Raw genomic sequence first — 25435 nt, 5'->3', positions numbered from 1 at the left:
GGCACCTACAATTTCTGAACTAGATCTAGCGGCATTAATAGCCTAGCTCAGTAGTGTTCTTTTTCCGAATGTCATTTTATAATTATTTATTTTTTTATTGTGCCAGAGAGCACAGAGGTTTATTTGAGCAGTCATCCAATCATCTCTCAACTGTTTCACTACATAGACTGTACTTGTTATGGGAAGAGAATCCAAAAGGTTTAAGTGTATTGTTTTAAGCATCGGCCTGAACAGTGTATGTATAAAAAGACTCGATCCTTTCTAGAAAAAATTGAGTTAACAGATAATGAAAATTTTCCATGCACTTTTTAAGAACCCCTTGTACAAAATTGGATTTTTTCACATGCATGATTGAGAGGGGATTACTGTATCAATTCAGTATTTTAACTGGATCTCCTGGTAAAGAAGACTCACAGGGTGGTGTTTGCTCACCTAAGAAGGAAGAGGGACAGCTTTCCTAGTTTTCCATTTCCACATTTCTTAAATTCCTTGAGAACAAGTTTATCATGTAACTTAAAGATGGGACTCCAAAGTTCAAAGTGTCTCTGGGGTGCAGGGACTGTGCGTATCTCATGTCCCACTTCATCCCCATAGACATGCTCTGCCCCAGAGCAAAGCTGAAGGTGAAACCATCCTCAACATCAGACTTTCTGGATGTACACTCTGGAACGGCTCTTTCCAGGAGCAAGTGACCATGGTCGCTACAGTTCTTGGTCTCTGAGTGAACAGGTATTCTTACACAGAGCCTTCTAAGAGGAGCCTAATGATGATGATTAGGTCACAGAGGTCAGGTAGAATAGGGAAGAGTAAAGTCTTCGTATTCACCACCACTGCTTGTCAACCACTTCTCCTCTAGGTTCATGTAAGACCCTCGTGTGAGACTCCTGCCATGCAGTTGGTTATACAACCTTTCCTGTTTTCATCGCTGTCATTTACAAACCTCCGAGCTCATTCACCTTTCACAGGAGGCTTTACTATCCCTTTTCCTCCCCCACACCTGAGTGTCTAGTCAGCCATGAGAATATCTTACCTAAATACTCTGAAGTGAAAGGACTATCTGTAATACACTGTACTAAATCAAGGAAGCTGATCGTAATCTCTAGGGTAACCCCTAAAAGAGTAAGTAATCAAAGTATGTATTACTAATGAATACAAAGAGAAATAGAACAAAAAATTGATTCATCCTTAAAATATCAAAATGCACAAGGTGCATAAAAGCAGGTAAAATGTAGCAAGTAGTTCAGAGGATGGACGGAAAACCAAATCAATCAGTGAATTACAGCAATTTAAACAGATAATGAATTCCAGTTAAAAGATGAAGACTGCCCAGAGGGGGTAAAAATGAGAAGCTGATGCCAAGGGCTTAAGTAAAAAGAAAATGATTTGAAAATGATGACAACAAATGTACAGTTGTACTTGAAACAATGGACGGATGTATGGATTGTTATAAGAGTTGTCCGAGTCCCCAATAAAATGATTTTTACAAAAAGATTAAGATTGTCAGATCCAGTGTAAAAACTGTGCTGGTTAAATATATGCTATTTAAAATAGAGATACTTTAAATATAGGACACACACTCAAATAAAAAGAGAAATAAGATAAACTGTGGAAACACAAAAGCCTGGTGTTGCTACACCAATACCAAAAACCAAGCCAAATTTGCTGCCATTAAGTCAATACCGACTCATAGTGACCCTGTAGGACAGGGGAGAACTGCCCCTGTGAGTTTCCGAGACTGAAACTCCTTAGGGGGGGTAGAAAGCCCCATCTCTCTTCTGAAGAGTAGCTGGTGGTTTGAACTCCATACCTTACAATTAGCAGCCCAACACATAGCTACTATGCCACCAGGACTCTTACACAAATACAAGTTCATGAAAAGGTGGGAATGGAGTTTCAAAATACCCAACTGGCTAACAATGCCAATGAATGATCCCCAATGGTGCAGTGGGTTAAGCATTGGGCTGCTAGCCACAAGATCAATAGTGTAAAGCCACTAGCTGCTCTGTGGGAAAAAGAGGAGGCTTTCTGCTCCCATAAAAAGCTACAGACCCCCAAACCCCCCCGGAACAGTTATATTCAATTGTAGGGTTGCCATGAGTCGGAATCATCTCAACAGCAATGGGCTGGGAGGGTGAGGTTTGAATGGTGCAATGGTGGAGCTGCTCAGTGAAAACTCCGTGGCTGGAGGCCACCAGTGGCTCTGCAGAAGAAAAGATCTGGTGATTTGCCTTCACAAAGATTACGGCCTAGGGAACTATGGGGCAGCTCTACTCTGGCCTCGAAGACAACAACAATCTCTAATAGCCCTAAACCACACCAGTATGTGGCTTCCTCCAATTACACCGAGCCATTTGAATACAAGACGGAAAATGGGTAGCTGACCTGTCCCCAGGATGGGGTTTTACAATTAAAACCAAACTAACTTCCATTGAGTCATGCCAGACACACTGACAAGAGAGGGGACTTTAAATAAGGAAAGAGTAAAGGAACAGACGACAGACTGGGGAACCATGGTGGGTCACAGCCTGAGGTGTTTAAGTTAGAAAAGAAGGTTGGTGGAAGACAACTTCCAAAGACCACTCACTGCCACTGAGTCGACCCTGACTCAACGACCTTCCATGACAGGAAAGAACTGTCCCTGTAAGTTTCCCAAGCTGGAGTAGAGATGCTTGTCTTTCTCCGATAGAGCTGGTTGGTGGTTTCAAACTGTTGACCTTGCAGTTAGACACCAAAGTTTCAGAGATAGAAAAGCCTGCAGCTGGGATGGTAATGGTGGTGGGAGTCATTAATAACACAGGGTTTATAACTGTCACAAGTCAATCTTTCTCCTGCAACAGAGCAGCAAGGAGAGCCAAACAATTAAGTCCCCAAAAATAGACTTTGGGGCTCCTAAAGACCTAGAACTATTTATAGGCTTTTCTTTTTTTGTCATTGGTTTTTGTTCGTGGTGTTGGTTTTTTTGTTTACTTTTGTTGTTTTGGTTTGGTTTGCTTTGTCTTTTTTGTGCTTGTTATTGTCTCTGAATGTCTCTCTAGATAAGATACACGGAATAACCTACCTTGAGGAGAAAACAACGGGACCGTAGGTTCAGCGGGGGACATGGAAGATTGGGGAGGGGAAGGCGGAGGAAAGGAAGTGGGATGTCAAAAAAATCCAGGGACAAGGGAACAAGTGATCTAAAATCGATGGCAAGGAGGGCATAGGATGCCTTGTGTGGCTGGATCAAGGGCAATGTAGCCAAGAAGAATTACTGAAACCCGAATGAAAGCTGAACATGATAGTGGGACGAGAGGAAAGTAAAAGGAAATAGAGGAGAGAACTAAGGAAAGGACATTTAGAGAGGTCTAAATACAGGCATGTACGTGTGTGTGTGTGTGTGTGTGTAATGGTAAGAAATAGATCTATGTGCATATATTTATAGGTTTAGTATTAAGGTAGCAGATGGACATTGGGCCTCTACTCCAGGCCTCCCTCAATGAAAGAACACTTTGTCCTAATACCCTGGCTTTCTGTGATGCTCACCATCCCGACAGATCACTAAAGACAAAATGGGTGCATAAGCAAATGTGAAAAAAGCTGATGGTGCCCAGTTATCAAAAGATATAGCGTCTGGGGTTTTAAAGGCTTGAAGATAAACAAGTAGCCATCTAGCTGAGAAGGAAAATCCACATGGAAGAACCACACCAGCCTGTGTGATCATAAGGTGTCGATGGGATCAGGTATCAGGCATCAAAGACCCAGGACAAAAAATCATATCAATGTGAGTGAGGAGTTGTGTGGAATAGAGACCCAAAGCCCACCTGTAGACAAATGGACATCCCCTTACAGAAGGGTCACAAGGAAGAGATGAGCCAGTCAGGGTGAAGTAGTAGCACCAATGAAACATACAACTTTCTTCTCTAAGTTGTATGTTTCGCACCAGCACCTCCCACCCACTATCATGACCCCAGTCCCTCCTTTTAGTTCTGGCTAGACCAGAGCATGTGCACTAGTACAGATAAGAGCCACAACACATAGAATCCAGGTCAGATAAACCCCTCAGGGAGAGAAATAGGGGAAAGGTGAGTGGAGGAGTGGAGGGGAGGAAGGGGAATCAACTGCAATGATCGTCCCAGGGGGACAAACACAGAAATGAGAGTGAAGTGAGACAACGGACAGTGTAAGATATGAAAGTAATAATAATTTATAATTTATCGAGGGGTCATGAGAGTGGGAGGGGGGAAAGGGAGGGAAAAAAGAGGAGCTGATACCAAGGAAGGCCTCAAATAGAAAATAAAATATTTAGAAATTGATGATGGCAACATATATACAAATGTGCTTGACAAAATGGATGTATGCAAGGGTTGTGGTAAGTGTTGTAAGAGCCCCCAATAAAATGATTTAATTGAAAAAAAGACAATCTTTCTAAAATGAGCTGAGAGATCCCTACTAGATAAGTTCTCTACAGCACCAAGCTCAAACCTATTGGTCTTATCAAACCTCCCTGTTCTTTATCTCCTCAATCAACCCATGTTTGGGGGAGAGAATATATGTGTGCATGTATAGGTAAGCACGTGCATGTCTATGTGTACTGTCTATGTTTTTTTTAACAGGTTATATGGAGGTACAATTAAACTCAGAATTCTAAAGATAAAATTCAATGGGTTTTGACAGCAATCATATTTATACTACAGAACATTTTCATCACCCCAAAAGTTCTCACCTGCCCCTTCACAACTCCATGTCCTATGCCACTCCTGGCTACTAGCACTTACTGATCCACCTTTGTCATCTCTAGCATTTCAATACATGGACTCATTTTCTCTGTAAGCATTTTTGGTGACTGACTACATAATGTTCTTGAAATGTATCCAGGTTGTTGAGTGCATTTGTTTACAAAGCACAAACTCCAGCAGTCTCAGAGCAAGGCCCTCCACAATTTGGTCTCAATTCATCATTCTGATCTTAGTCTTTCTCACACACTTTCTTTCATCCAGGCCTAGCTAGTCCTCCTTTTTAAAAGTGACACACTGTTCACCTGTTTACCCGTGCCTACCTACACAGATCCTAGCTATCTATACTCCATGACAAGCTCAAGTCCTTTAGCTAGCTCCGTTAGACTTGTTAGCTCTTTATAGCGCAGACTTGTCTTCCTTCTAAACTCATAACTGATATTGTCTACGTTGTTCCCTTGGCAATTTGCCATATAGTAAAACTTGAGGAATTATATTGATACAGTTTAGCACCTAGAAGTACAAAGAACTCATAAAATTCATAATTCGTACATATTCTTTTCCAGGATTTCTTCCTTGCCTGTCAAACCACAATATAAATTATTTGAGAGTAGGGGTTGAACATTCTAGATGCCCAATAAATATTTGTTGAGATAATTGCTTGGCTTCAACTATTAACTACTTCTTAAAGTTCACTGGATTTGGGAAAAGGCCAGGAATCCACCTTAAGAGGCTTTCTTCACAGTTACTAAGAGCAAAACAAAATCTCTAACCTTTCTTGTATATCGCTTCCTTGTCTTTGGGAGAGAGAGAATTGATCTTTTGCTTTAGTTTTTCTGTTTCCATTTGTGTTTGCTTCTCATAATATTTGTCATCTGGTTTCATTGATAAAGTCAACTTATGTTGATTATTCTGTAACAAGAATAATACAAATATTAAACAACAATTTATTAAAGTTTAATATATTGTACCAGCCTTTGCCTATGTGTTTTTGGTTGGTTCTGTAGTTCCATTTACCCATTTTGAAATAGTGGAAATAATAAAACTCTCCTCAAAGGTTTATTTTACAGCTGAAGTTCTAAAAGTCATGTAAGTTTATAGAACCATATTTAATATCACTAATTACATAAAATTTCACAGATGCTGTTATTATTACTATTAAGGGGGCTTCAAAAGTTTATGAAAATTCCGTAAATTTTTAATATAATTCTTCTATGAATTTTTTGAGGCGCCTTCACATTATCATTATTATGGTCACTATGTCTTATTCAGAAATGTATAAATATTCAACATTTTCTTTACTGTTTGTGGGAAAAAATTTTTTTAAACCTACACTTTTCAACACTATTAATCTTTGATTATAGCATAAATATAGCATAGAATAAAGGAACTACGTTCTAACTTAGTCTTCATTCTACTATTAACTTTCCAATAGTCAAAACTAATCTCTTGATTCAGAACTTATTACATTTGAGGATAAATTAAGTGTTGATCTAACACTAATAAGAAATATTAGGTAATTAACATGCTTCTCTTAATTATTTCAATAACTAAAAACACACACAAAATGCTCATTTGTAAGACTACAAAGAGAGGTGGGAGAATTAAAGTACACAGAAACTTGACATTGAATAACTACAATAACTTAGAGAAATTGCAATCATATTATGTCTCATGCCCAAAACAAGGGCATATTAAAAGAGAGTTACCCTCAGATACAGACAATAGTTTTATCTACCACAGTAACATCATTTTTAAAGTTGGAACAAATTAATGTCTATATATAGACTTAATATAAAATCAAATACAAATGCCTAGAAGCTATTCAAACAAGTAAGCAAACAACAAAATAATTCCATTAAAAACAAAATAAACTAAAATATTTATTGTTCTTATAGTTTAGAAAATTCTTCCGTTTTTAAAAAAAATCCATAAAATGTATGAAAATATTTAGTTTAGTACTTATGTACCTAGATTCATGTATTTACATGTAAAAAATACACATATATCCATATAAACACAACTCACAGTGGAACCCAAAAAATATGATCTTTCATTAGCAGAAACAGGCTTACATAATATAGTTTATGTTCCCAAAGCTCCTTTCATTGTTACAAAATCTAGCTTTAAAATGACAGATTTAACATTTCAATTTTCTTACCTTAAAATATTGCTTCACTTTTTCTTGTAAAAACTTTGGATTTTCCTTAAGGCACTCTCTGAATTGAGCCATTTGATTTCCTAATTTCAAGAGTTCCACAGGGTCCCCATCATGATTCCAGCAAGAAGCTATGAACTGGGACAAAGCATTTTAAAATCACTCTGTGTATTACACTACAAATACTCAATTATCCCTGTAAATATCAGAGGGTTAAACTTTATTAAGATCTTAGGTTTCTATATTGGAAACTATCACAAGTGACAGCTTATAACAGAAATTGAGTCATTATCTGGTTGAGAGATTAAATTAACTCTCCCCCAGTGTTCTAATAAAAGGAAAGCACAGATTTACGTAATTTTCAGAAATCATCTTCATTAATGACAACCACTTGCATACATTTCTACCCCTCTAAAGTACTCCGTATAAATCTAAATCACTTAAAAACATAAATTACCATCAAAAGCCTATAAGCTAATAAAAAGGCAGAAATAGGGCATAAAATTAAAAAGACAAGCTAAATCTAATAAAAACTTAAATGTAAAAAGTCAATTACATCAGACCTGAAATTGTGTAACTTTCTGAAAACATACACACTTTAAAGTCCAAATAACGGTTCTATGTCACTCTAGACTAGAGTAGTTTAAAAAGTTCAAGGAAAACTGGTATTCAAAGGAAATGAGATTTCTCCATGAACTTTTACTCAACTCCCTTTCATTTTCAGTGCTATAATGAGCCAGTCATTTTAAAAGCAAAAAGAGGCGGTTGAGAAATTACATACTGATGTCAGCGTAAGTCCGAAGCTAGTTGATTGGTGTTTCATTTGTATTTCAGTTTTATGAAGCAAAGCTTCAATTCGATCATCTTCAAATCCTTTCCTATAGAACAAAATGATGAACTGAGATGGCGAAAAGAAATAGTGCTAGGTAGCAGACACAATATTGAACACAATTAACGATGAACTAATGTATGCTTGGTGACAACAGGGCACAAAATTGAGAAGGGTCGTTCCCCTTACCAAACTACACAGCATTCATGAATTAATCACTGCAGAGAAAGCATACTCACTCAATGACTTCATCAATTGTTTTATCAATAATGGTTTTGACAGTCTGAATATCTTTCTCTGCAATCCCTTGTAGGCCTACACTGAAGAAGGCCTCCCTTGTATAACCATTATATCTAAAATCCAAAAAAGAGATGATGCATTAAAATCCATGATTTTCATCATTCACTTTCACCAAATGTGCCACAGAACTTAGAACTTTAAACGTCCAGATCCTCTACTGAACTAACAAACATAGGTGTATTCTCAGATACTCCCTCCTCCCTCAAATAAAATTAGCTACATTTAGACTCTGTCCTTTTCTTACTTCTAAAAATCAACACAAACTTCATGTACGGCAAACTAAATTGAGGAAAAAAGAGAGCGCTGTGGAACTGTATACTCTTAACATTTCAAAGAGTATTTTAATATACTAACGTTTGTAATAGGCGGCATGGAACATTCTGAAATCTTGAAAAAAACTCTCTTGGTTTTTGTTTTTGTCTTTTTCTTTTGTTTTACCAAATGTTCCCTTCTGGACTCTGCAAACAACTTCTTCAAGAATCCAAATCTAAATCAGCTTTGTGTTCTTGGGGAGGGCGGTGTGGTCCTGCCACCCCACAGGGCAGCAGCCTCCCAGGGCTCTAAGAGACCACGGATGACAGTAACATTCAGCTCCACTACGACAACCAAAACGTTAACCGCTGTGCAGACATGGAGGAGCACGCCCCTGGTGGACAAAACCAGTCATTGAGCGCTACTGATCAAATCTAGTCATAAAACTTACCCCACGTTAGGAGAAAAGTCTGTGCCAAGTCCAGATTCAATTAAAGCTTTATAAAAGGGAGAATTGGGCCCACCGATCAAGAGTGAAGACAAAAGAGTTAATGTGAAGGATTCAAATGTATCAGTGATTCTTCCGTGTCAAAAGAAGACAGGAGTGGCATGGAGGAGGAAGAAAGGGAAAAAAGGTAAGCTGTTGGTCCTTCTAACATTTTCAAAATCATCATTAACATTCTCATGTCCAAAGACGAAGTTCTACAACAGCCTGGCCTTTTAACCTCTCTTTTCGCTTACAATGCATTTATATACTGTGATTGTTGTTTTCTTTTTGGTGTCAAACCATTGAGTGTATTTAACTCAATATCTTTGCACATATATAATCCCACTTTCTCTACAATTATAAGAACACTATAAAGTAGACTACAATCTGGACTAAGAAGAGAATGGTTCAAAGCTGTACAGCTACTAAGCACAAGACACGCAGACAGATTGAACTGCCAAGTGAACACCTGTTCTTTCTTCCACAGCCCTTCTGAATATCATGCCCATGAAATCGCTAGAACTATACTGAGTTGTCTTATATTGTTCCGAGGTGACTATTCATAGTATTCATAGTAACTATTGCTGCTTCATGCCAGTCTTTATAGGCAAGGAAAACTTTCACATACAAAAAGAAAGTACACTGTTTCCTCCTACACAGCTACGCAGAGTCATTTCCTCCCTCTCCGGTGTTAAGACCTTTCCTGACACTTCGCTCTCTAGTATGAAAACCTAAATCTAATGACACACTTAATTATACTTGATTATGGAATTCAACCTGGACAGTTTTCTCCCATTTTTCAGTGGCCACCAATTGTAACAACTTCTGCCTGCTTACCCTGGTAGGAGGAAGCTGACACTGACAGTTGTCTGCTTAGAGGAATCTGCAGCGAGTGAGTCAGGGCCACATGTTATCTGGAATTCCTTCTGTAAAATGATGTGACATTTCAAATTGACATAGAGTAGGAATAGTTTAAAACCACTCCAGGCTATTCTGGATATGGCAATTGGACCAAAAATGTGTTACACTAAATTAACTTTCTTTTTCAAAAAAAAAAACCACCCGTTAGCCTCAAAACATTCTTAAATACACTATGCAGCCCACAAAAGCATTTAAAATTCCTATGATTACTATATCGTTCCAGTATTTACTATATTTAATAGGTAGCCTCTTTAAAAATTGATTTTTCTGTAGACCTACATACAGGTTTATCCCAAGGTGTCTGAGCTGGCACTGTGGTACTTGGTTCAATTTTCTGAAATTTACTCAGTGCTTCTTCATCAATTTGTTTCAGGTGATTCTCTAACTGGAAATTACCATACGTGAAGATCCTAAAATTTTAAGAAACGTTATTAGTTTATTTTAATTAAAAGATTTCAAACTAATAGTCAAGACTTTTTGTATGAAATGAAGGATACACAATATACAACAATATAAAGTGGATAGTTACCCAGTTTACATAATGAAAGAACTTTATACAGAGGAATAATTTTTCCCTACATATCTAACTATAAACACCAAATAGAAGCTTCCTTTTTTTTAATAAAATACATTGGCTGTAAAAACAAAACACAACATAAGCTGAAAAAATGAACTAAAGGTAAAGCTAGCAACTATATGGTAAAACTTATGGCTTCTGTAAAGAATATTGAATATACCACGGAGAGCCAGAGAACTGACAACTGTCACTTGGAAGAAGTGTAGCCGGAAAGCTCCTTAAAGTGACAAGCAGGTCCCTGGAGAAGGACCTCAGCTTGGCAAAGCGGAGGGCCAGTGAGAAAGAGGAAGCCCTCAGAGAGATGAACTAGTGCAGGAGCTGCAACAGGGGAGGATCACAACCCCACACATAACCACTCTGCCACCACTAACAAAAACAAACAAAAGCTGGTCTTTCATCTAGATCTAAAATACTGTGGAGAGCAAATGCTTTGAAAATGATTAGGGCCAAGAATGTACAGATGCGCTTTATACAATTGATGTATGTATATGTATGGATTGTGATAAGAGTTGTATGAGGCCCTAATAAAATGTTAAAAAATAAAATAAAATACAGGCGTGGCAAATAGCAAGTAATTTATTTGTCTAAATAATTATTGCAAATGTGTTATTATTATTGCAAAAGAATCAATTTATCTAAGACTGAAAAGCCAAAACAAAGCATATTTTTAAAAATCCCAATTTTAAGCTACAAATTTCAGATTGTAAATGCTTTTAAGCTAACCCATTATTCAACCTGGGGGTGTATCTACTGATAGAGTTAATCTTTTTTTTTTTAATGTTGTCTAAAGTATTTTCGGATTTGGAGTACTAGTATCCAAAAAAACAAAACGGAACAGAACAAAAGGAGCCCTGGAGGCACAAAGCTAAATGCTCTGTTACTTCCCAAAGTCTTCGTGCGTGCCGCCTCCCAGAGGCGCCACGGGACAAAGAGCGGCCATTCTCCTTCGACAAACATGACACACGTCCCCAGACTTATTTGACCGACGGCCCCCTTTTTAGAAAAAAAAATTATTCAACGTTCCTGCGCATTAAAAACGTTTGTATTCTAGGCTCTTAACCAAGATGAAGTGCAGGTTTTTGCCTTGGCAGCGCCCTGGGATAGTTCTATCACCCTTGGGAAGATGACATCGCTCACTTTGGGTAACACTGGTTCAGAACAACACCAACAATAACCACAAAATGCGCATACGGTCACGCATGTATGGCTTTAGGCCAGATGCTTCTTCTGCAGCTATGACTGCAAAGGCAGTGTTTGTGACCACTGTCCTGTCCTGAGAGTCGTCGTCATTAGTTTGGGGGTTTTCTCTTAAGGAATGCCCACATAAAGTAGGCAGGCAATCCAGCATGCAAAGAATCTTACCTACAGCAACATGTCTTTGAGACGGAACGCAAGCAAACAAGTTAGCCACCAGCACTGAACTCTACATACGCAATGTTACCTAGCGTTGCTCGGGTGATAATGAGTAGCATGGAACTGCTTCAGTTGTTCCCAGGTAAGATCCGGGATGCAGAGTGGGTCGCCACCAGAGATCACTGAGTATGTGTGGTCAGGGAGAAGTCTATTTTGAAGGTGCTGTGAGAATATTCGTTCATTATCTGTCTTCAAATTAAAAATAAACACGTAAATAAACGTTATTCCACCGTAATACAGCATATCAAGCACACCGTGGGAGCATAGAACTGTAACACTTTAAAGATAAAACTGTTCTTACAGAAAACATGGTCATTCGTGCAGTTACTGATTAATGTTAGCATTAAGATTATGAATAATTTATGTAGTGGAGCCATTAGGCTGGCTCTTTACACTCAGTACAGATTGAGTAATCAATAACTGCTTTGCTCAAAGCAAACAGCAGAACACATTGAAACGAAGGAGTCATTTTTGCCCTCGAACTGTAAAGAGTCTGGTGGAGTAGTGGGTTATCAGTTGGAATGTTAACTGCCAGGTCAGCAGTTCAAAATCATAAGCTGCTTCTTGGAAAAAAGATGAGGCTTTCCACTCCCCTAAAGATTTAGAGTTAAAAAAACAAACAAAAAAGATCCAGGTTTTCAGAAACTCACTGGAGCAGTTCTACTTTGTCCTACAGGGTCGCTATGTGTTTAGTTAATGGTACTGGTGATAGATTCCATGGGGTTTCAGAAGAATTCAAAGGAAATCACCCTAATTTGACTTTCAACAAAGTGACTTGAAGGAAATGATACCCAAACTGAGTATTAAAGGAAAAGAAATTGTTTGTCAGCTTAAAGTGGTCACAAGCCAAAATATCAGGAAACAAGCAATCCCAAGCACTTCAGAAATAACTAGCCCAGAGCAGGGACTGGTCTTAAAAGCTGACACAGTAAATGATGGTGCAGGACTAGGGCAGCAGTTTCCCATAGAACTTTTGAATAAAGGGATATTTTTCTTTTCTAGATAGTTTTAGTGACAGACTTAACATAGCTACAATTCAATGGTTTAATCGTATCAAAAAGAACTGTGCAGTCATCAGGGTTGTTTCTCTATTCCCTAGGTTTATAGGTGTGTAAAGCAACTCGATGTGTAGGTTTGTACATTTAATACACAAAAAAACATCTTTAAATGGGTCAAAAAGAGATCCAATGATATTACATTTTCCCCAATGTCCGCCATACTTGACTTTACAGTGTCCTCAGTTCAGATCCCTCAACTCCGATGGAGGGGTTCACCAGAGGCTTCATCCACGTGTGGACCTGCAAAGGGATTCTGGGCTTCCACTGCCATCTCTAGCTTTCTGCGAGCCAGGTGTTCACAACTTAAGCTCTGACACCATTTCCTCCTTTACCTTTGGATTACATTACTTACAATCCTTGGATCACACAGGCTGGTGTGCTTCTTCCATGAGAATTTAGTAGACTCCTCACTTAGATGGCTGGTTGTTTGAAAACAAGCCTTTAGAAGACCCCAGATACTATTCTTTCTGATAGTCGGGCACCACCTGGCGTCCACACTTGGCTATAGCACCCATTATGTGCAGCCATCTCCTCTGGAGAGCAAGCTTGAAGCAGGGCCATGTCATAAGAACTAATTGTTCTTAGATTAGGGCTAGAATTAAGTGCAAGCACAAAATCCATTCATACATCTGTGGTTTATATATGTCTCTGGTCTACCTTAGAGGTATTATTGTCATTTTATGGTACAGAACATTATTGATCATCCCCCTGGGCACCACTTCCACTGCCATCAACTCACTGATGACGCATGGCGAGCCTACAGAGCAGGGAAGAGCAGCCCCTGTGAGTCTCTGAGCCTACAAATATTCACAGGAATAGAAAGCCTCATGCTCCCCTTGGGGAGTTCCTTGGTGGTTTCAAATTGCTGACCCGATGCGTAACCACGAAGCATTTGATAGTGTCATCAGTTTAGCCAGTGTCGAGACGAGGAAATTATGTGAGTACGGGTCAGCTATGAACCACAATACATGAGTTACTGACGGGCACAGATTGGACTCTTAAGTGACTGAGCACTATTGATATAAATGAGGGGTGGTGATAGGAAAAATCTTCCAATAATATTCACAACAGCAGAGCCACGCCTATGAGATTAATACAAGTCAGAACGAAGCAAGAAGGGTATTAAAGTCCATGGTGGTTCCAGGCCACCATTCATTGGGCACCCACAGGGCAAGAAGTTCAGATCAAAGTCCAACGTCCACCAGTTCAATGCTAGTAGTCGTCTGCTGCTTCTCACACGAGGGAGTCTCAGCCTCAAGTCCAATGCTACAAGTGGGTTTAAGGTAAAGCCCAAATCAGTTGGTGGCATTCCCACATCAAGTTATTCTGTGTGGCCTGGGTGGCCTATGAAGGATGTTGTGTGCCTCAAAAAACAGAGCCTAAAGTTGCAGGAATCTATAGCCCGCGGGCTGGATCACCCAGGCTGCAAAGAGAGTTACGTCCTAAGTGTTCAGTTAGGAACCTAGTACCATGCATATTCTTCCCCTGTTCCACTAAGTATTGTTAAATGTTGTTTTTGTTTTGTTTTCCTGATGGGAGGTTGCTCCTCCCCACTTTCCTACCTACAGAAATGTAACTGCCTCCTCTGAGACATACCGCCGCCCCATCTCTCATCCTGACTCGAATTTCTAGGAAGGTTTTCTTACCACGCTAGTGGAGTGTGTGTTGGATTGAGGTGGCCTTAGCACAATGCTGGATGGAAGCAACTCAATATTCTTCTTCTCCCCACATCTTGAAAAACTGACCCCAGCTGAGAGGAGGTCTCCTCTGTCGAAGCGGTTTTTAAGAAGTACATTTAAATGGGTGATTCATGGTTCATGGGTGTTACCTAGTTGCTGAGGGGGCTGGATTAGAAGAATACATGCCCCAAGAGCAGTAGCCTGTCTTCATCTTGGTGTTTATCCTCAGAGTAGTAGACGGACATACAATATTTGACCTTCTGTGATTGACTAACTTCACTCAGCTTAATGGTTTCCAGGTCCCTGAATGTCTTGAGGTGTGACCCATTTTAAAGCTGTTTCCTTAAAAAAAAAAAAGTACAGAGGAACTATACGTGGACTAAGCCCCTGGTGACTCCCCTCTGACCTTGAACCAGGTGTGAAGAACTCTGCATCGTGTGGAATGCACTACAAAGTGGATTCTTGCAAATGTGGTTAGGTTAGAATTTAGGCCCCATCATTTGCTCTCCCTTATGATACATTTAAACTTGTTCTCGTTTTTCATATGCTCTGCTTTCTTTCAAAATGAGGTTTTTAATCTGTGTTACTTTGTGATTTTTGTTATTTATTTTTTACTGTTTTTCTGTCTATGAAATCCAGGATAGGCAAATCTACAGAGACAGTACCTGGGTTAATGATTCATTAGGGGAGGTCAAGGGGAGCTGGGGAGCTAATAACGATGCGTACAAGAATGAAGACAATGTTCTACAACTGATTGTGGAAGTGATTATACAACTTTTCTTGATATGATTCAACTATGGAATTTTTTTTTCATTTTCGTGGGCTTTTTTCCAACTATAGAATTGTACAATAAAACTGTTAAAAAAAACAAACACAAACCCAAAAAAAATGCATTTTCTTTATCATAAAACAGCTGAGGAATGTTTACATACTTACTCATTAACTTAAAGCTCATCAATAAATATTAAATATTAACAAATACCCTTTGAAAAATATTTTTCATTAACAAAAACAAACAAATACAGAGAACAGCAGCCCAGTTTGCTATTTTTACAAATTTCTTAAAGGTCTGGCTTAATTGAAGGCTGCTGGTTCTCATAGCTGCCTCTGTTTTCAATAAGTTGTGACATCACACATCAAATCTAGCTTGGAGACACTCCGCTGTAAACTTAAGCAAGAATGAGAACGGAAAACGTTACGTCTCAATGTCATTATGAAATGGTTTCACCCACTGAGCTCCTGCGGCTAATCGAGCAGGGCTTCCCAGACCACAATATAGAAGCCAAGGCTCTGGGATGAGCAGGAGCCCCGCCCTGCTATCATCCCATGGTCTCTGCTCACAGAGCCGCCCATGTCCAGGTAATTCGAGAAGTTATCCGAAAACGTTAAGTGAAACACTGGAATGGCCATTCTCTCTCAAACCTGTCTGGATTTCCTGTTTTACACAGCTAAGATCACAATTTTAACACTAGAGAAAAAAGGAACAAATAACTTACAAATGCTCCCTTCATTTCATTAAAGACAACGCCTTTAAAGGTCAGGGGTGTCTGGGGGTCACTTGGATTCGCATGCTCGAGCCTCCATCCTTCCTGCCTGAACAACGAAGAATGGTGGTGAGACGACGAAGACGCCAACACTTAAAAACAAGAGCAGCCAGTGAGCCCTTACATACCAGAAGTCCAGTTCCCGTAGGCATGGGAAAAAGGCCGCATCCAAATACACTGAGAGGAGATTCTGAAAATCCTTCGGGTTTTGTGTGGAAAATGGGTACAGAGTATAATCACTAGCTGGGGACAAATGAAAAGTGAGATTTAAAATACAGCAGATTACCACCAAAGTTACTCTCGAACCGAATTTCACCATTAAAGAAGGCTCCCGTGTCAATAACACAAATGACTCAATCCTCTGCTTTGCTCCAGGTAATCTCACTAGTTTGACTCTTACTGACCCTGAGTTTCAACTCTTCTAGATCTGACCCGATGTCTGCCCCTTAATGAGCAATCGATGCAGATCTTTGAGTAAACATTTCCAGATTGGGTTTTGTGGAGATCTTAAGATAAGCTCATTCTACAAGGGGATTGGTTTCATTGTTCTCTTTCAATGCAGGTGCTCTGCTCTAGCAGCGCTTCATTGTCACCTTTACCAAAAGTAAAACCCAAACAACGGCTACATAATCAAGATGGAGACTAATGCTGCCGAGGCTCTGCACTTTTCCAGAAAAAACACAGGGTTCACTTATTGAAAACCGCCCTTCTCATCATCTCAGCATCGCGCGGCTCTTCTCACAGATTGAGTCTCTGACATCTTTCATCCAGGCCAGGGCTGGCAAACTAGCTTTCAAGGCATGTGCGCTCTTCCGGTACACGTATGTAGCTCGGAAGTAAAACCGAGAAATTTTAGGAGAGATTATTCAGATAATAGTGATTTCATTTGTTGCCAAAGAAAAACACAACCCCAAAACTATTATTTATGACTCTTGAATAATTTTAAACTGTTGTAAGGGACAGGATTGGCTCTTCCGTCTCAAAAGTGTGCTGACCCAAGGGACAAGAGTCAGTCAGCCAGGGTGCAGCATAGTACCGACAAAACACTTAATATTCCTCTGGTTCCTTGAAGCTTCCTCACCCCCAATATCATAACCCCAGCTCTACCTTACAAATCCGGCAAGACTGGAGCATATACTGGTTCAGACAAGAGCTCTCAACACACAGAATCTGGGACAGATGAACCCTCAGGAACAGAAATAGGAATAGCCATATCAAGAGGGTAAGGGAGAAATGGGGGGCAAGGGGGAGAAAAGGGGGAAGCGATCACCACGATCTACATATTAACCAAAAAAATGGGGGGAAGAACAGAAATGTGGGTGAAGGGAGGCAACGGTCAATCTAAGATTTGAAAATAATAATAATTTACAATTTGTCAAAAGGGTAGGAGGGGGGCGGGAAGGAGCTAATACCATGGGCCCAAACAGAAAGAAAATGTTTAGAAAATGATGGCAACCTATGTACAAATGTGCTTGATACAATTGATGTATAGATTGTTATAAGAGCTATAAGAGCCCCAATAAAATGATTTTTAAACAAATAAATAAAGTGCTAACAGCAACCAAAAAAAAGTTTGCTGACCCCTGAGTTAGAAAATCAGTAAGTTACTCTGGTGCCAGTGCCTCGATCTATTGTGACAAACTGATTCTGGGTCAGGACATGTGTCTCACCTGTGAAGGCGTTCATGAACGTCGATAATGACCTATTTAACATTTTGAAGAAAGGATCTCTGCAGGGGTACTTCTGGGAACCACAGAGAACTGTGTGCTCAAGAACGTGGGGAACACCAGTACTATCCATTGGAGTCGTACGGAACTGTACACTGAGAGAAAGGGAAACAGAACCACAAATGAGATGGCAAGGCTTCAACTAACACAGCTTTTACACGGGTAGTGAGCTCAGATCATTAGAATTAATCACTCTAGTATCACGATCTGTCAATAAAATGGCTTCTAACTATCAGAGAGACGATCACTGCTTCACACTAGAGCAGTTTAATGTGTACAACCAGGGATCACAATTCAGGTCATCTTTTCCTTATCTTTTTGGAATCTTCTGCCAATGAAAATAAAATTTTACTGAGATATTGTTTTAAATTACTTAGGATACAATAGGTATTTTAAATAGAAAATACTTGAAATCTAAAATAGCCTTTCAAACATGTTCTTGCAATGCACCACATACCTAAACAAATTATTTTTGTCTTCTCTTGCGACGTGTAAATATCTAGCACCTGTGCTGTCATGACTGAGTTTCACAGCAGTCAAGAAGAGTTCAGGAATAGGTGTTACCTAAATTTCAAACAAAAAATATGGTTATTTTAAATTAAATGGATGATAGATGTGTTTGCCTTATAAAATAGACAATATGGGAACCTAACATTTCAGGGCTGAAAGGGTATCAGAAACTATGTGTTGAAATTCTTTATCTTACAGAGGAGGAATTAAGGCCTAACGTTGGTAACATGCTCACGCCTCACTGAACAACATGATTAAGTCTCAAAGTCCTAAAGGTCATAATGTGAAAATGGGTAACTGTAGCGATGACAAAAGGGAAGATAACCACATAATTAAATAACTGCCAACCCACTGAGAACCCTGGTCCAGCTAAGTGGACACACAGCCATCACAGGCAGCGTTACTCTAGCCTTGCTCTTTGGGTATACTTGTTAAATCGTAAGTCAGTAAATCACAACTAGCCAGATGGCAGATTTTTGATGACTGCATGTGTGAAATGTTGTTAACAAGATAGTTGAGTAGTAGGTGTAACACATATCCCATTATTATTATTGCTACACATCTTCACCTTTCACACATTGCCTGTGGTAGATATTCTCATCCCATTGACATATGAAAGAATTAATGCATCAATATGAATTAATTTGCCCAAGAGCACAGAGAGCCAAAATTCAAACTGCCGTCTACCTGTGCTCTTTCTAGTTCCATGCTGCCTTCTAGTAAGAATAACGACTCTCACTTTTTACCTGTCTGCTGGGTGTCTTTTGCTTAGGCGTTTCATATCACTTAATGTTCCGAACGGCTCTATAAATAAGCTCTTATCCTGAAAGAGCTGACGGATGCTCCCCAGAGTGAAATTTGGCTTCACCTCGTTTATGATGAGTTCTAGTGGAAGGCTGGGGTTATTACCAGTCCCTGCTTCTCCTGGAAGGATCAGCAGGCAGACAGCAGGGTCTTCAGAATAGTGGGAGCCGTGAAGAATACAAATCTTTCCAATCAAAATGAATGAATCCTCATTCCGAGGGTGGTCATCTCCTCCTTTATGCACACCTCTATTCTAGATTCTACATTCTTTTGCATTAGAGGTTTTTCTTTTATCCGCCAAGCATGTCAGCTAGCTGTCTTTCCTTCAACCATACCCTATATCACTGTGATGAACAATAATGCTGGCACAGTTTGACTGCATTTATTTCTTTATGTTCAAAGCTCCCCTGAGCTGTCAGGGATGACTAATAGACTAATATTACTCTAGAACCTTTAAAAAGTTTGCCTCATAACAGCTTCAGGTATATATTTCTCTAACAAGAATCATGGGTTTGGAATAATCATGGGTTTATTATAAAATGCATTTTCATAAAGCTTGAAAAACAAAGGAAAAGAATTCACCATTCTGAATAAGATTTATAACCACATGCTCTATGATAAATCCAAACTTTGTTCTGTGGCCTTTATGGGACTTTATCAATGCTCTAACCTTGCTATCAGAAGCCCAGGCATCAGTCAAACTAAGTAACTCAGTGTCCCTGAGCCTTGCCTTGACCTACCACATCAGCACTTGCTAGAGTTTCCAACAATCTCCCACCTCTTCGTAACAGAAATGGAACTTTGTCCAAGAATCTTTCCCTATTTCACTACCCGGAATACACTCTCTTGGTCTTCCCTTGCATTTTACACTTCTGATACATCATTAATCATGCTACCCCTAGTATTAAAGTTGTCTGTAAATATTTGAATTGCTTATTTTTCAACTATTAGACTTAATTTAAAAAGGTATGCAACCATTTAAGCAGGCCAAATAAACAGCAATAAAAAACAGGCAAACAAAAAGCAGTAAAATCTCTTGGAACATAAATCTAAGGAAATGAAGATGCACAACCCTTTAAATGTAATTCTGAAAACCAAAAGCATGAAATAATTTTTAAATCATTTGCATGACTTCTAGCAAACTCTTTGGGGGACAAATCTTGACCAGAACCGCTAAGAGTCATTTAGAAGTTTGATAAAGCACACTATAAACTACTATATTGGGGTACAGAAATACTAATGTGTTTGACTATGAAGGGTTGATACCAGCCTCCTCTGGGAATGTTATTTTCTAAAATCTGAAAAATTTATGAATCCCAAAAGATATCAGGCATGAAGGGGTTCAGGTATAGAAGTGGGATCAGGAAACCATTCTGTTTCCAAACCCTATTCGGTTGGGCACCTGCAATGCATCAGCAAATAGGCCTGGTTCTAGAGACACACACTGCAGAAAAACCCAGTCTCGGCAGGAAGGGCCCCACACAGCAGCAGAAGTTGCATCTCTGTTAAGATGTTGACAAGTAAACAGTGTATCAAAATGCACCAGTACCTGGTTTACAGTGAACCCGTGGATTTTTTCTCCTACTTTATATTGTAGAGCTCTCTCACAAGCTTTACTGCTTGTCCACCTCCATGCTTCCTGGTTGGTACAGCTGTAATTAAGAAAGGTAAAAAAAAAAAAATTCTGGGTGACGTAACTAAGCAGTATAATAAAGGCTATTCATGGATAGAGATAATTAATTCAAAGAATAATTGAATCATGTAACTTCCAGACATATGCTAGCAAATTCATTTCCCATAAAGTTCTTTCATTTTTAACCTTTTACCTCAATCCAGCTAAACTTTCTTATTAACAGCAAGTTGTTGGTGCTGAAAACGGTGTACAAGTTCACCGTGTGCAAACGATGATGCAGGATTACCAATTTTCCAATCACATATATTCTTAATTGTATAAAAATAAATTTCCTCTAAGAATAGCTTTTTTGGCCAAGGCCAAAGAACTTACCAATAAGCTGAGCTAGCTCACACATAGCTGGTTTTTTGGGGGGGTTTTTTGGGGGGAGGCTGGTTTTGTAACATAACAAATAAAACTAGTCCTTTAAAAAAACAAAAGAATAGCTTTTCCCATGATAGGAAAAAGAACATCACAGTAAAACAATAAATTCAAACTAGAGTAAAATACTATTACACATTTAACACGCTGAAGACAAGGCTCCCCACCCATCAGTGATCTCTGTGACATCTAGACAAGGTTACTTGTAGGAGGCCGAAAGGGTGTCAGGAGGCAGCAATTTCAAAAATAATTACTTTTGGGGAGGGGGGGAAGAAAAATACTGTTTGCACTGTAATGTTTTATATGAGATTTTCTAGATTAACATTCTAGCTCACAAAAATGTACTTTTTAAAAAAAAACATTTTATTAGGGACTCATACAACTCTTATCACAATCCACACATACATCAGTTGTATAAAGCACATCTGTACATTCATTGCCCTCATCATTTTCAAAGCATTTGTTCTCCACTTAAGCCCTTGGCATCAGGTCCTCTTTTTTTCCCCTCCCTCCCGGTTCTCCCCTCCCTCATGAGCCCTTGATAATTTATAAATTATTATTTTGTCATATCTTGCCCTGTCCGGTGTCTCCCTTCACCCCCTTTCCTGTTGTCCATCTTCCAGGGAGGAGGTCACATGTAGATCCTTGTAATTGGTTCCCCCTTTCCAACCCACCTTCCCTCCACCCTCCCAGTATCGCCCCTCCACCCTCCCAGTATCGCCCCTCACACCCCTGGTCCTGAAGGGGTCATCCGCCCTGGATTCCCTGTGCCTCCAGCTCCTATCTGCACCAGTGTCAAAAATGTACTTTTTAAAAAGATAGCACAGAAAGCAAACTTTTAAAAATGGGCTAGTCATTGGCAATATTATAGCGAGATCGTCAATTTAACAAATTCTAGAATCAGAGCATTTTAAGAAGTTATTTATCATCAAGAACACAATCACAAAAAGAATATACCACATTAAATGCATATAAATCTAAAGAAGCAATACTTGGGTTCCCCCTCCCAGCAACTGGGAAAAAAAAACAGCGCCAGCTAATCATTCCAACTCCTGAGACCCCATGTGTTTCCAACAGGGTTTCCACCTTTGGAGCTCAGGGTTTTCACGGTTCACTGGCTGCGCATCATCGAGCCTTTCTTCCAGGTGGGTTTGAACCACCAGCGTATTAGTTAGTAGATGGTGAACAGGCACACACACTTTCATGTAATTTATAACGTATAAGAGGAAGCTTCCAAAAGTTCACAGGAAAATAGAATTAAAAGATAAAAGAACAATTCCACAAACTTTTTGAAGTTCCGTCCTATGAATAACACTGCTTCTGCCAAACCCACTCTCAAAACTGACATCCCACAGCTCCCCACGCATAACCTGGGCTGCGATAGCAACTTGCACCGGGTGAGTGGGATTTGGAGGTGTAGCGAGGCAATTATTTATCATCTATTTTCATAACAAAAACGTTCCCTGCATTTATAAACATGAGCTCTGACACTCATTCACGATTAGAAACAATGCATTTTCTCATATGAATCTTTTTTTTTTTTAATGTTCGATTCGGGTGGCTGCGATCTTACTGAGAACTTAATAGTTCGGGGAAAGTAGCGCTGGAGAAAGGCCTCCTAAGGATTCTCGGCCCCGTAAGAGAAATGAAATGGGAGCGAACACAGTCATGAACCGGTCAGTTACTTTCATGGCACATATTAAAACCCACATTAATGATAACCTTCACTTCAAAGGGGCAGACAACCTCCACCCCGGGCCGGCCACGCACCCTGGGGAGCACGTGAGGTCCACGAAGGGGAAGGGGAAAGAGGGTCAGCGACGCTCCTGGGGCCCCTAGGAAGCCGCGCCGACTGTCCCGGCTAAATCCCACAACCAGCCGAGACCGGAAGTCCCCTCCTTTCCCCGCAGGCCCAGAGAAGCCGCGGACAGGGAAGCCAGGGATTTTCCTGCTTCTCCTACTTTCCAGGAGGCAGGGGTGAAACGCATGCCCAGCCCTGAGCCACGGAGGAGGACCTCGAGGGTTCGGGACCCCGGACCAGGGCAGAGGTCCGGCAGAACGCCCCCGGGGCTCGTTTCCCTCCTCACCCCGCCTCCTTGACCACCGCACACACCGCCCCCCCGCGAGCCTGCGCACTGGCCGGCGTGGGCAGGCCCTCCGCCCCTCCGGGTCCCGCCGCGCCCGCCGCAGCCCGCGTCCTCACCGGCCGGTCAGCCTCCGCAGCCCACGGCAGCGCCACATGGCCTCAGGAGACCGAGTGCGAGCGCCGCGCCGCTGACAGCCGCTTAACCCGACGTGGGCGCGCCGGAGGCGGGCCCACACGCCGTCCGCGCCGCCCATTGGTCAGCGCGGCGGAGCTACGCCCTCTCTAATAGGCTCGTAGAAGAAAGGGCAGCTTCTACTGGCGGCGTTGGGCCGAGGGGCGTGTCCCAGTCGTTGTCGCCCCGCCTCCGCACCGCCCCTTAGCCACCGGAGTGGTGGACCCGCCTTGAGGGCGCGGGGACCACGGAGAAGGGGCTGCGCAGCTCCTGATACGGGGAACTCCGTCCCTTTGGCCTTGTGTGGGCGCGTGTGCCTTACGATAATGTTTCCACCCCGCACTCTCCCCGGTTTTACCTATTTACTCTTTAGGGCAAATGATGTAAGAGTGACCTCCATCGGGTTCTTGGCTCCCTAGGCCTTGATTGCTTTGCTTTTAAAAATAAGAGGATCGGAATTCCTGAGGCCATGATTCCGGGATGTTTCAAATCAAGAATGTGACTTCACCTCTGTTGTTGCAAGGGGTCCTGGGAGCGGGAAAGACTCACTACTACCCTGTACACAACAGAACAAGTCATTGCCTGGTCCAGCGCCATCCTCGTCCTTGTTTCTAAGAGGTCACTGCCGTGGCCACTGCGCTGTTCCATGTAAACGTTGAGAGACTTTCTCCCCACCACCACCCTCTTTTTTAAAAAACTCTTCTACTTTATCAACCGTGATGTCTTCCACAGATTGGTGTCTCCAAAGTTCATGAAACAGAGTCTTGCCAGCCTCGTCTCTACGGAGCATTCTGGATGTCCTTCCTCCAAGACAGATTTGGTTCGTTCTTGGAACAGCAGTCCATGGTATACAGTGCTCTTTGCCAGCACGGTAATTCAAAGACCTCCATTCTTCTTCCGTTTTCCTTACCAAACGAAGTCTTGGACAGCAGATTTGCCCCGTAGAATACAATGTTTGATTCCTTAACAGATGCTTTCATGGGTGCTCCTTACAGATCCAAGTAAAGTGAAATATTAGTGAAATACTTGACAACGTCCATCTTTTTCTCCATTTGCCATTGGTGCTGATGATTGGTCCAGTGTGAAGATTTCTGTCTTCTCTGTGTTGAGTGGTAACTATACTGAAACCTGTAGTCTTTGATCTTCATCCCTAAGTGTTACAAGTCCTCTGCATTTAGCAAGCAAGGTTATGCCCTTTGCATGTCACGGGTTGTTCATGACTCTTCCTCCAAATCCCCAGCCACGTTCTCCTCTGTGAGGGCCAGTTTCTTGGGTTATTTGCTCAGCCTGCAGATCGACTTCACATAGGAAAAGACTCCAGCTATAGAACAACTCAAGAAGTCCTGCAAGAGGTTGGAATAGTTTCCTGACGCTGGTCACATTGTTACCATACCTTAGTTCCCTAGTGCTGCTACAACTGAGAAGCCACAAATGGGTAGTTTCTAACAGTCAGAAATTTATTTTCTCCCACCAGCTGCAGGAGAAAGCTCTCTTGTTCACCCTGTGTGTGTTTGGGGGGGGCGGGAATCTTGTCTCATTTTCTCTAACAATCTTCTTGACATTACATTATGATCTCCACCAGAAATCTATGAGGGTGATTTTTTTTAATATTGCTACACATTGTAGATGCTTTATTAAGCACAGTATAAAAATCTGAAGCTAGCATTAGTCGACATCATCCTCTTATCTAGATCTATACATTTGTGAAGTAGGTGTTCCCATCTCCCTTCCCTGGAAAAGTCGGCACTCTCTTAGTTACACCACTTCGAACCAGTAGTTTGGACATCCTCAAGTGACTCAAAGCATGTTCCTTTGGAATACTCCTTGCGTTTGGGGAACAAAAAGAATTGTGAAGGGGCAAGATCAGGGCTGTAGGGTGAATGAGGTAAGGCTTCCCAATGACATTCTTGAAGAATGAGAAGGCACATTTGTTGTGGTGGAAAACACACCACATGCAATATTGCTGGTCTTGTTCTCAACATTTGTTTTCGATTTTCTGAAAAATCTTTATTATGAATTCTGTAATCATGCCGTGTCTTCATGGAAATCTATCGAGATTACCCCTTGGGAATTTAAAACCAAAACAAGAAACAGTCATAATAACTTCCTGAGTTGGCCTCTCTGCCTCAAGTTTAACTGGCCCAGCAGATCCC

General features: G+C 40.7%; 1 protein-coding gene across 1 annotated transcript in view; it reads right to left on the bottom strand.

Annotated features, from left to right (window-relative positions):
- PITRM1 (pitrilysin metallopeptidase 1) overlaps nt 1-23325 on the bottom strand; it is a 39723-nt gene extending 16398 nt beyond the window's left edge. The window contains exons 1-14 of the mRNA XM_075550131.1: nt 23228-23325; nt 20521-20623; nt 18115-18221; nt 17601-17752; nt 16059-16173; nt 15883-15979; nt 11678-11838; nt 9943-10069; nt 9576-9664; nt 8703-8831; nt 7939-8052; nt 7652-7748; nt 6874-7008; nt 5486-5624 (exon numbers count right to left, since the gene is read on the bottom strand). Coding sequence (XP_075406246.1) covers nt 5486-5624; nt 6874-7008; nt 7652-7748; nt 7939-8052; nt 8703-8831; nt 9576-9664; nt 9943-10069; nt 11678-11838; nt 15883-15979; nt 16059-16173; nt 17601-17752; nt 18115-18221; nt 20521-20623; nt 23228-23265 — 1603 coding nt within the window. The 5' untranslated portion in view covers nt 23266-23325. The remainder of the gene's footprint in view (nt 1-5485; nt 5625-6873; nt 7009-7651; nt 7749-7938; nt 8053-8702; nt 8832-9575; nt 9665-9942; nt 10070-11677; nt 11839-15882; nt 15980-16058; nt 16174-17600; nt 17753-18114; nt 18222-20520; nt 20624-23227) is intronic.
- Nucleotides 23326-25435: the final 2110 nt, after the last annotated feature.

This window comes from Tenrec ecaudatus, chromosome 5 (genome assembly GCF_050624435.1).
Source record: "Tenrec ecaudatus isolate mTenEca1 chromosome 5, mTenEca1.hap1, whole genome shotgun sequence".
Classification (NCBI taxonomy): domain Eukaryota; kingdom Metazoa; phylum Chordata; class Mammalia; order Afrosoricida; family Tenrecidae; genus Tenrec; species Tenrec ecaudatus.
The sequence above is the reverse complement of the archived record's forward strand: the minus strand, read 5'-3'. Positions and strand labels throughout refer to the sequence as shown.